General features: G+C 42.9%; 1 protein-coding gene across 1 annotated transcript; it reads left to right on the plus strand.

Annotated features, from left to right (window-relative positions):
- The first annotated feature begins 9,169 nt into the window (after positions 1–9,169).
- LOC125537206 (uncharacterized) lies at positions 9,170–12,710 on the plus strand. The gene is made up of 2 exons (XM_048700503.2): positions 9,170–10,122; positions 12,437–12,710. The coding sequence occupies exon 1, from the start codon at positions 9,312–9,314 to the stop codon at positions 10,107–10,109; it is 798 nt and encodes a 265-aa protein (XP_048556460.1). The 5' UTR covers positions 9,170–9,311; the 3' UTR covers positions 10,110–10,122; positions 12,437–12,710.
- Positions 12,711–12,715: the final 5 nt, after the last annotated feature.

Raw genomic sequence — 12,715 nt, forward strand, 5'->3', positions numbered from 1 at the left:
CAACAAATATTACCAAAATATAATGTACAAAGAAATCATCAATGCACTGTAATGCCGAAGGTACTATCTTTTTATTAGAGTATTTTCATTCATTTTTTGCTGTTTTGTGAACTAAAATTTGTTTGTATTAAAAGTTGAGATTGTTGGTTTTTTGACAGGCCTGCCAACACCGAGCCTAAAAGTGTGGACCTTTCTATAAAAGTTAATCCTTTATATTTCCTAATTCATTTTTCTGGTGTTTTTTCTTCTTCTGTATCTTGCTTCATTCACTAACACAAATTTTCATCTGTTGTAGGATAAGATATTATCTGTAAAATGAGATCTTTAAACTGTACACTAGAACAATTTTCCTTTGGTTCGAAGGAAGCTCCATTGTACAACTTTTGGTTGAACCAGACGATTTTTGAACTTGACTATCATGATATGAACAACTTTGGCTCATTTGCAAAAAAAAAAGAACAACTTTGGCTGAAACATTTAAGTTATATAGACAAGTGTTTGTAACCCTGGGTGAACTATTTTTTCGTACCTGTCGGTATGTACCTAACTTAAATTGGCCTTTCTTTCTAAACGACACAACCGTGCCTCCGCCTGCTAGTTTTATATATAGTCGTGGGAAAGTTGTTTTTGGGAAGGTTGAACTCCGCCCAGGCCCATCAGGAAGGCCCAGGCCTGTGCCGAGTCCAGCGCGAACCGACTATTATTGCGACACCGTCTATCCTACACCCCGTTCGCTCCCTTCGACCCAACCCATACAAACTCAAACCCCCAGGAAAACCCCTCTCTCCTCTCCGCTTCTCCCTGGCCGCCGAAACCCTAACCTAGTCGCGCGTCGCCGCCGCCGCTGGCGCACCAGTCGCCATGTCGAACCCCAAGGGGTCGAAGATGCTCCAGTTCGTCAACTACCGGATGCGCGTGACGATCCAGGACGGCCGCCAACTCGTGGGGAAGTTCATGGCCTTCGATCGCCACATGAACCTCATCCTCGGCGACTGCGAGGAGTTCATCCTATCAGTTTGACGAGGGAAGAGTTTTGAGACACTCGCCATTATAGTAATTTTTCGCAAAAAAAAAGAGGAGCGCAAAAAAAAGAGTCTGGAGACCCCCGGGCAGTTTTTAGGCCAAAATTTTCACGGGCAAAAATATTTTTTCCCTATCCTATTTTTAGGCTTTTCTGAGTCTTTTGAGCCACGTGCCATCATAGTGATTTTTTGTCGCACTTTTTCGTCGTCGCTGCCCTGATTTCCGAAAAAAAAAGTGGAAATTTTTTTTTCGTGCCCATCCTATCAGTTTGACGAGGAAGAGTTTTGAGACACTCGCCATTATAGTAATTTTTCGCAAAAAAAAAGAGGAGCGCAAAAAAAAGAGTCTGGAGACCCCCGGGCAGTTTTTAGGCCAAAATTTTCACGGGCAAAAATATTTTTCCCTATCCTATTTTTAGGCTTTTCTGAGTCTTTTGAGCCACGTGCCATCATAGTGATTTTTTGTCGCACTTTTTCGTCGTCGCTGCCCTGATTTCCGAAAAAAAAGTGGAAAAAAAATTTCCGTGCCCATCCTATCAGTTTGACGAGGGAAGAGTTTTGAGACACTCGCCATTATAGTAATTTTTCGCAAAAAAAAAGAGCGCAAAAAAAAGAGGAGCGCAAAAAAAGCGAAAAAAAAAGTTCCAGAATGTGCTTTTCCCTTATTTACGTGCAGCGTCGTGATTTTGTTAGTGTTCTAGGCTCGCGTCTCTAGCACGGTCTAGCCTAGGACCAGCACAGTACCGTCGTTGAGCGTTTATTCAACTTTGCATCTCTGAATTAATTATTGCTGACCCTTTTTGCTACCATACTATAAGCCTTCCCAGCTCCACATACCTCTACGTCGTGCGTTTGACTCTCCCTGGCAATCGCTCTATCCAAGCTTTTGCGAGTTTTGACTACAACGGTTGCCGATCACCGCCTGCTGCTGGGTAAGAACTGGTAAGAATTTGACATTTGCTTGACGGATTTGTGACACCCGCCACCACCACCTCTTGTTAGTATTCTGTAGGATCATATTCTTGTGTGTTTTCTATTGTTGCTAACCATGGCAGGATCACAAGCCGACGAGACTGACTGGGAGAACATGACGAATCAGGAGTTGCATGATAAATTTCAGCAAATAATGAATGGACAGGTGCAGGATGTGCTAAACAGATTTGAAGAGGCCATGGAGAAGATAGATGACATGGAGAAGACATTCGAAACAAAGCTCGATGACAGGTTTAATGAATTGCTCGCGCGTCTTCCACCACCATCACCGGCTGCACCTAACGCACCTCTACAACAACAACAACGACGACTACCTACACATCGTGAAACAGCCCTCCGTCGAGCGAGCCGTCTCCCTCTTGCACCTGGCCAAACTGTTGGTGCTGCTGTTGCTACTTCTGTGGCTCCTGCTGCTGATGCGGAGGAGGATGATTTTGCTGGCGATTACGAGGATGAGGTTGATCAAAATCAGAACTACGTGCCACCACCAGCACAGCAACCATCAGGTCGTCCACATGCAAATAATGGCAATGGTAGGGCTCACCCTCAGGTACGAGATCATGACCATCTCCCTAAACTAAAATTGAATATTCCACCATTTGAGGGTAGATATGTTCCTAATATATATCTTACTTGGGAGTTAGAAACTGAACAACGATTTACATGTTTACAATATCCCCAGGAGAGACGTGTTCCTGCTGCTGTTTGTGCATTCACAAGTTTTGCATGTGTTTGGTGGTCTGAGCATTGTAGATTATATCCCATTTCTGCTACTTGGGCTGCTTTGAAAACTGCTATGCGTACTCGTTGGGTTCCACCATATTATCAACATGAATTACTTCAAAAATTGCAGCGCTTAAGACAGGGGAAAAATTCTGTAGAAGAATATTATCAGGAATTACAAACTGGCATGATTAGATGTGGTATTGTTGAGGAGAATGAAGCTATGCTTGCACGTTTTATGGGTGGATTAAATAGAGATATTCAGACGATTCTAGAGTATAAGGAGTATACTAATATCACTCGTTTATTCCATCTTGCTTGTAAAGCTGAACGTGAAGTGCAGGATCGACAGGCATTGGCGCGGACTAACTTTTCTGCAGGTCGACCTTCTTCATGGACACCACGTGCATCATCTACTTCCACACGTTCTGCTTCACCGGCGCCTCCGTCGGCTGCCACCTCCAACCGTGATACAATAAAGCAGGCACAATCACCACTATCTGCCAAGAGCACACCTTCTGGGCCTGCAAAGAGCTCTTCTTCATCCATGGCATCAACAAGGCAAACACATGATATTATTTGTCGACGTTGCAAGGGTGGAGGTCATTATGCGAGAGAATGCCCATCTAAGCGTGTGATGATTGTTACTGAGGATGGTGGGTATGAGTCCGCTAGTGACTATGATGAGGAGACTTTGGCTCTTATTACACGTGACGAACACGGTGGAGACGATTCTGATCATGAGACGCAATACATGGCTCCTGAAGATGCTGACAGGTATGAATGTTTAGTTGCTCAACGTGTTTTGAGTGTGCAGGTTACACAAGCTGAGCAAAATCAGAGGCATAATTTGTTCCATACAAAGGGAGTTGTGAAGGAACGTTCTGTTCGCATGATCATAGATGGAGGGAGTTGCAACAACTTGGCTAGCATCGAGATGGTGGAGAAGCTATCTCTCACCACAAGACCACATCCACATCCTTACTACATCCAATGGTTCAACAACAGCGGCAAGCTTAAGGTAACACGTACTGTTCGTGTGCATTTTAGTATCTCTACATATGCTGATTATGTTGATTGTGATGTGGTACCGATGCAAGCATGTTCCTTATTACTTGGTAGACCATGGCAATTTGATAAAAATTCTATTCACCATGGTAGAAACAATCAGTATACTCTTGTTCATAAGGATAAAAATATTACTTTGCTTCCTATGACTCCTGATTCCATTTTGAAAGATGATATTAATAGAGCTAATAAAGCAAAATAGGAGAAAACTAAGAGTGAAAATCAGATTGTGGCAAAAGAATTTGAGCAACAAATGCAGCCTAATAATAATAAACAATCTAGTGTTGCTTCTGAAATTAAATTGAAAAGTGCATGTTTACTTGCCACCAAATCTGATATTGATGATCTAGATTTTAGCAAATCTGTTTGCTATGCTTTTGTGTGCAAAGAGGCATTATTTTCATACGAGGACGTGCCTTCCTCTTTGCCTCCTGCTGTCACTAACATTTTGCAGGAGTTCACCGACGTCTTTCCACAAGATGTGCCACCGGGATTACCACCTATTCGCGGGATTGAGCATCAAATTGACTTAATTCCCGGTGCATCATTACCCAACCGGGAACCATACCGTACCAATCCAGAGGAGACGAAGGAGATTATGCGTCAAGTACAAGAACTGCTCGACAAAGGTTATATACGCGAATCCCTTAGTCCTTGTGCTGTTCCTATCATTTTAGTGCCGAAAAAGGATGGTACGTCGCGTATGTGCGTTGATTGTAGAGGCATTAATAATATTACTATTCGTTATCGTCATCCTATTCCTAGGCTAGATGATATGCTTGATGAATTGAGTGGCTCTACAATATTCTCCAAAGTTGATTTGCGTAGTGGTTACCATCAAATTCGTATGAAATTGGGAGATGAATGGAAAACAGCATTTAAAACTAAGTTTGGATTATATGAGTTGTTAGTCATGCCTTTTGGGTTAACTAATGCACCTAGTACTTTCATGAGGTTAATGAACGAAGTTTTACGTGCTTTCATTGGACGATTTGTGGTAGTTTACTTTGATGACATATTGATTTATAGCAAATCTTTGGAGGAACATTTGGAACATTTACGTGTTGTTTTTATTGCTCTACGTGATGCACGTTTGTTTGGTAACCTTGGAAAGTGCACCTTTTGCACCGACCGAGTATCTTTTCTTGGCTATGTTGTTACTCCATAGGGAATTGAAGTTGATAAAGCCAAGATTGAAGCTATTGAGAGTTGGCCGCAGCCCAAAACGGTCACACAAGAGAGGAGTTTCCTTGGCCTCGCTGGTTTTTATAGGCGTTTTGTGAGAGATTTCAGCACCATTGCTGCACCTCTCAACGAGCTTACAAAGAAGGATGTACCTTTTGTTTGGGGTACCGCACAGGAAGAAGCCTTCACGGTATTGAAAGATAAGTTGGCACATGCTCCTTTACTCCAACTTCCTAATTTCAATAAGACTTTTGAGCTTGAATGTGATGCTAGTGGAATTGGATTAGGAGGTGTGTTATTACAAGATGGAAAACCTGTTGCATACTTTTCTGAAAAATTGAGTGGGCCTAGTCTGAACTATTCTACTTATGATAAAGAATTATATGCTCTTGTTCGGACCTTAGAAACACGGCAACATTATTTATGGCCCAAGGAATTTGTTATACATTCTGATCATGAATCTTTGAAACACAGTAAAAGTCAAGCAAAACTGAACCGTCGACATGCTAAATGGGTTGAATTCATTGAGACTTTCCCTTATGTGATTAAACACAAGAAGGGTAAAGAAAATGTTATTGCTGATGCCTTGTCTCGTCGTTATACTATGCTTTCACAACTTGACTTTAAAATATTTGGTTTGGAGACCATCAAGGATCAATATGTTAATGATGCTGAATTTAAAGATTTATTGCAGAATTGTAAGGAAGGGAGAACTTGGAACAAGTTCGTTCTTAACGATGGATTTGTGTTTCGTGCTAACAAGCTATGCATTCCAGCTAGCTCCGTTCGTCTTTTGTTGTTGCAGGAGGCGCATGGAGGAGGATTAATGGGACACTTTGGCGTCAAGAAGACGGAGGATATACTTGCTACACATTTCTTTTGGCCAAAGATGAGACGGGATGTTGAGCGTTTTGTTGCTCGCTGCACTACATGTCAAAGAGCTAAGTCACGACTCAATCCTCATGGTTTATATATGCCTTTGCCTGTACCTAGTGTTCCTTGGGAGGATATATCTATGGACTTTGTTTTAGGTTTACCTCGAACAAAGAAGGGGAGGGATAGCATATTTGTTGTCGTGGATAGGTTCTCGAAAATGGCACACTTTATACCATGTCATAAAAGCGATGATGCTGTTAATGTTGCTGATTTGTTCTTTCGTGAAATTATTCGCTTACATGGTGTGCCAAATACTATTGTTTCAGATCGTGATACTAAATTTCTTAGCCACTTTTGGAGATGTTTATGGGCTAAGTTGGGGACTAAGCTGCTTTTTAGTACTACTTGTCACCCCCAAACTGATGGACAAACTGAAGTAGTCAATAGAACATTGTCTACTATGCTTAGGGCTGTTTTGAAGAATAACAAGAAAATGTGGGAAGAATGCTTGCCTCATATTGAATTTGCTTATAATCGTTCATTGCATTCTACTACTAAGATGTGCCCTTTTGAAATTGTGTATGGTTTCCTACCTCGTGCACCTATTGATTTGTTGCCTCTTCCATCTTCGGAGAAGGTTAATTTTAATGCTAAAGAACGTTCTGAATTGATTTTAAAAATGCATGAGTTAACTAAGGAAAACATTGAGCGTATGAATGCTAAATATAAACTTGCTGGAGATAAGGGTAGAAAACATGTTGTGTTTGCACCTGGAGATCTTGTTTGGTTACATTTGCGTAAAGATAGATTTCCTAATCTGCGCAAATCAAAGCTAATGCCACGTGCTGATGGTCCTTTTAAGGTTTTAGAGAAAATAAATGATAATGCATATAAACTTGAGCTACCTGCAGATTTTGGGGTTAGTCCCACTTTTAATATTGCAGATTTGAAGCCTTATTTGGGTGAGGAAGATGAGCTTCCGTTGAGGACGACTTCATTTCAAGAAGGGGAGGATGATGAGGACATCAATACCATTGTTACACCCACAGCCCCTACTGTTACATATACTGGACCAATTATTAGAGCTCGCGCACGCCAATTAAATTACCAGGTACTTTCGTTTCTTGGTAATGATTCTAATGTTCATGAGATTATGATGCTGCCTAAATTGGATACATTTGTTTTGCTTTCAAATGAAGGGCCTAGCTTGGAGAAGGATGAACATTGGAGTAAGAACACGCATGAAGTTGATGGCATGCGCAAGGGGATCAAGAACGGAGTTACAAGTGATGATTTCAGGACTTTGAACCCGCCATAAGGAGTGCATGAAGCCATGGACGAAATATACAAGATGCCACTTCATAATATTCGTCCATAGGCTATTCTAGGTGCTGCGTCACCTTATTAATGGGCCAGGCCCATGTAATTTCGAAATACTTAAGTATAGGCTATTTTTAGAGTCCGTATGTGTGGGGAAACAAGAGTTAGGGTTGGTTTCGGACCCCACCCTCAAGGGCCACGAAATTCCCCTCTCTTCCTCCATATATACAGCCCTTAGGGCGTCGTTTAGACTTTGGGTTTTGTTTAGATTAAAAGTTCGCCATAGCTGCAACTTCTCGTACTTCGTTTGTGTCCAACGACCAGACCAAGACGTCACAGAACCCCACCTTGATCAATAAAGCTTTCATCTTATATTCGCAATATCCCGATTGCAATCTCAGTTTCTTGCTTGTTCTTCGTTTGCTCGCAGGAAACAGGCCCTCGTGGTCAGGTTGATCGTGCTCCGGCGTGGTCAATAACCCCTCGGAAGTTGGTTTAGCGATTGCTAAGGCGCGACGTCTCGCACGTTCGTAGTCGGATCGTCAAGGTCGACTCCCACAGAAAACGATAGCCACCATCTCATCGAAACATCGGGACACCTTTGCCTTTATCAGTTTTGAAAATATGAAAGCGGAAGTGGCAAGAGCACTATCCAAGCCGCATTCGATCCGTTTCCACCCCTACCAGCTACTAAGTTAGTGCTGATGGCATGCATTTGAAGTACTTCGGCGTGAGTGCTTTCCTAGCTGACGCGTGCTAATTTTTTGTTTGGTTACTACCGGGTTGTTTCTATTTTGTGTCTGCTACTGTTTTCAACACAGTACAACGCAGATGGTCACATACACTCACCTCAATGAGTGCATGCACGCACACCCTATCCCTGTAATGCTATTCGGAGAGCTTGAAATTAATCTAGAAAAATGCAAGCACAAGTGTCAACACTATACAACACCAATGCTGACCCTCCCCCCTGAACGGCACACAGTTACACCCTACACATATAACGTTATGAGCAGTACAAGGTGTAGCATTTTTTGCTCATTCTACCTTCTATATAAAGTTAGGTTAATTATGATGTGATACCTAGCAACCTTTTTCCGCAGGACACCATAGAATAAACAAATCAAAGAAAATTATGTGCCTTAGAGTATCCAAGTTACTATCATTTACAGTGTAAGAATTATGCTTGATTTTGATTGATAATGCATCTCTAATTGCGTTGCTCATGCGTACCATTTCTCACAACTTAGGGTTATGGGACGCAACAAATATTACCAAAATATAATGTACAAAGAAATCATCAATGCACTGTAATGCCGAAGGTACTATCTTTTTATTAGAGTATTTTCATTCATTTTTTGCTGTTTTGTGAACTAAAATTTGTTTGTATTAAAAGTTGATATTGTTGGTTTTTTGACAGGCCTGCCAACACCGAGCCTAAAAGTGTGGACCTTTCTATAAAAGTTAATCCTTTATATTTCCTAATTCATTTTTCTGGTGTTTTTTCTTCTTCTGTATCTTGCTTCATTCACTAACACAAATTTTCATCTGTTGTAGGATAAGATATTATCTGTAAAATGAGATCTTTAAACTGTACACTAGAACAATTTTCCTTTGGTTCGAAGGAAGCTCCATTGTACAACTTTTGGTTGAACCAGACGATTTTTGAACTTGACTATCATGATATGAACAACTTTGGCTCATTTGCAAAAAAAAAAAGAACAACTTTGGCTGAAACATTTAAGTTATATAGACAAGTGTTTGTAACCCTGGGTGAACTATTTTTTCGTACCTGTCGGTATGTACCTAACTTAAATTGGCCTTTCTTTCTAAACGACACAACCGTGCCTCCGCCTGCTAGTTTTATATATAGTCGTGGGAAAGTTGTTTTTGGGAAGGTTGAACTCCGCCCAGGCCCATCAGGAAGGCCCAGGCCTGTGCCGAGTCCAGCGCGAACCGACTATTATTGCGACACCGTCTATCCTACACCCCGTTCGCTCCCTTCGACCCAACCCATACAAACTCAAACCCCCAGGAAAACCCCTCTCTCCTCTCCGCTTCTCCCTGGCCGCCGAAACCCTAACCTAGCCGCGCGTCGCCGCCGCCGCCGGCGCACCAGTCGCCATGTCGAACCCCAAGGGGTCGAAGATGCTCCAGTTCGTCAACTACCGGATGCGCGTGACGATCCAGGACGGCCGCCAACTCGTGGGGAAGTTCATGGCCTTCGATCGCCACATGAACCTCGTCCTCGGCGACTGCGAGGAGTTCCGCAAGCTCCCGCCCTCAAAATCTTCCAAGACAACAGGCGAGCGCGAGGAGCGGAGGACGCTCGGCCTGCTCCTTCTTCGTGGCGAGGAGGTCGTCTCCATGACCGTTGAGGGCCCGCCACCGCCCGACGAGTCCCGGGCCAAGGCCTCCGGTGGCGGTGGCGCGCTTTCCGGCACTGGCGTCGGTCGCGCTGCCGGACGTGGGGTGGCCACCGGCCCGCTGCTCCAGGCGCAGCCCGGCCTCTCCGGCCCTGTTCGGGGCGTGGGCGGTCCGGCCCCCGGCATGATGCAGCCCCAGATCTCGCGTCCCCCAATGCCGAACCTCTCAGCGCCACCGGTGGCGTACCCACAGGTCGTCCGCCCGCCACCGATGGGTATGCCGCCCATGCGACCTGGTGGCCCGCCACCGATGCAGATGCAGTTTCAGCGCCCGCCCGGTCCTCCGCCTGCGCCATACCCTGGGGGCCCGCCTCAGCAGTTCATGAGGGGACCGCCACCGATGGGGCCTCCACCAGGGAGGCCGGGGATGCCAGGCATGCCACCACCGCCAGGGATGAGGCCGATGCCACCACTGCAGTTTGGACAACCACCCAGGCATGGAATGCCGCCACCACCGCCTGGTCCACAGCAGCCTGGACAGAACCCCCAGCAGTAGAAAAACCTTTCTGGTAAGTATCAGTACTAGAATTCTTCGATTTGCATTCTAATGCTGTTAAATACTCTGGCTAGTTGTGATGATGCACTGTTATATTGTTCATACTTTTTAGTTTGAAGAATCGTATCATGATCTGTAATATTTGCAGTGATGTTTATAGCCTGATCATATTTTCAAATTAGTGTTGTGGTGGCTTGCTACCTGATCCTAGGTCTAGTGTTATGTACAATGTTTAGCTGATGAGACCCATCTTGTGTATCTATAACTGAATAGTGTATCTTACTAAGTTCCTTGCTCTCTGTTTTCCATGCTGGAAGCCTAGAACATGCCATAACTCGTGGCTCTCCTCAGATCTAGACACCTAGCCACTGTTCAAAAAATCTGCTGATTAATCAGTTTACTGTCTGATTAATAGCTGCTCAGAGAGTCACCGAGTAAGCAGTTAACTGATTAATCTGCCGATTGGCCAACCAAGCAGCTACCAGTTAATGATTTCCTGAATATTGCACTCAGCAGTCATATGTAGTTTAATACTTAAACTAGCAAAGTGTCCTTGCACTGCAACCGATCCAAAAGAGATACATGTTCACAAGCTTGAAAAAATCACCCTAGTTTGGTATATATCACTAAAAATATGTTAGTTTTCACCCAAAGTCTATTCCTCTTATCTTTTTGGATGGGTTGGGGGATGGATGGGGCTGGTCCAAAGGAGACCAAGGGGTTTTCTGCAAATATCGAGCAGATTTGGGGGGGGGGGGGTCTTTTTGCCATGTCTTAACTTGCATGCATTAAATGTTGATCGGATGGTCAGAAATGATGGATGGCAAACACACACCATCATCACCATCCGGGTCTTTTATAGGAGTGGAGATTTGTTCTACCTATGTATGTACAAAAGTTCTCTTCATTCTAAATCAGTTCCATTTCCTCCTCTAGTCTATTATGAGATGGAAGTGCATCTGCGGTTCACATGTTATGTAGTCATGAATTACCTATGACATACCACAAGTCAAAAGGCTAACTTGTATACCATGAATTATCCATCGAATCTTTGTCAAGTGGACGGTCTATGGGAGCTGTGTAACATACAAAATTGCTGCACCACAAAGTAAAATTCAGTACTCCCTCCGTTCCTAAATACAAGTCTTTTTAGTGATTTCAATATGAACTACATACGGATGTATATAGACATATTTTAGAGTGTAGATTCACTCATTTTGCTCCGTATGTAGTCCATATTGGAATCTTTAAAAAGACTTATATTTAGGAACGGAGGGAGTAATGTAAGTTTAATATGTGTAGTAATATTCGCCCAAAAATTCTAGTGAATGATGTCATGTTGGATTGTCGTCGTATACATAGGTATTGAGGAAGATTGTTAGATGCGTTTGTATGAAGCAGGAAGCAGGCGGCAGGCAACGTCGAATCCTTTGGTCTTTTATTATGATCATTTATACTTGGGAGTTCAAGTAGTATTAGATCGTTGTCTTGAGTCATAAGTATGACACTTGAAGTAAAGTTGGAAATTTGATTTCTTATTTGGCAGTATTATTTTTTTCAAATATAGAAGATACAAGATAATGTAAATGCCAGAGAACTCTTCTTTTGTAGTGTTTTTTAAGAGTCTTCTGTGTTATCACAAAAGTACATCATTATGTACTCCTGGAGGTGTTGTATGCATAAGCATTTAATACGTGCTGTGTTGTGCATATTTGATTATTGGCGTGTGCCTTTTTGGATGCATCCAAATGGTGCTCGAGTTCGTCATAACCCCAAGCCATGATTAATCTATAAACTTTTTATTAGATACCCATGTTCTGTCTAACGGCAATGATGATGCCTTAGTTGGTAGGTACTATTTGTGTTGAGCTCACCCCTATGATTCCTTATGATTCTGTCATAGAGTGTGGCACATGTGCCCATTGTTCTGGTTTTGCTTGTCTTTGTACGTTTAGTTTTTCCCTTGTGAATCCTGGTGTATCTTGCGTTGAGGTATTTTTATGGAGAAACCTAGATCATCCTATAGGGATAGGGCAGAGAATGGGGTTGAATCACATGCTTATTCAACTTTAGGGACGTGTTTAAGCATGGAGAAAGATGTAGGGATTGTTCATTGTTGACAATTGAATGAAATATGTGGTTATATTTTTCCATTTAGACTCTTTTCATGTGATGTTCTTGCTGTAGCTACTAAACATTGTTAGCACAGTTGTAAGCTAGGTAATTCAGCTTGAATCTGTATTACGCTCACCTTTATATTGATTGCGGTTTCTCCTTGCACATCATTCTTCGATGTATGTTGTACTGAATTTCGATCTCCTCTGCAGGTTTGTTCCTTGCAGTCCCACCTGTGGAAGATTCATCTTCGGAAGAGAGAAAAGCCTTGTCGGTGCAGCACTCTTGCTTTTGATGGGAGGAGACGGACTGTTTTCCAACGCAATGTACGTAAAAGAGGCTGAAGCTTGTTTAACTGTTGGTTGTTAAGCTAGGGACATGGATAGACTGTTTCGTTGTCAGTACCTTGTTGCTGGATGTGCTTGCACTTGTATTGAGATCTTATTTCGCACTATTAACTTCAGATCATAAATTGCTTTGCTTGCATGTGT

Source organism: Triticum urartu, chromosome 2A (genome assembly GCF_056163025.1).
Source record: "Triticum urartu cultivar PI428250 chromosome 2A, HENAU_Tu73, whole genome shotgun sequence".
Classification (NCBI taxonomy): domain Eukaryota; kingdom Viridiplantae; phylum Streptophyta; class Magnoliopsida; order Poales; family Poaceae; genus Triticum; species Triticum urartu.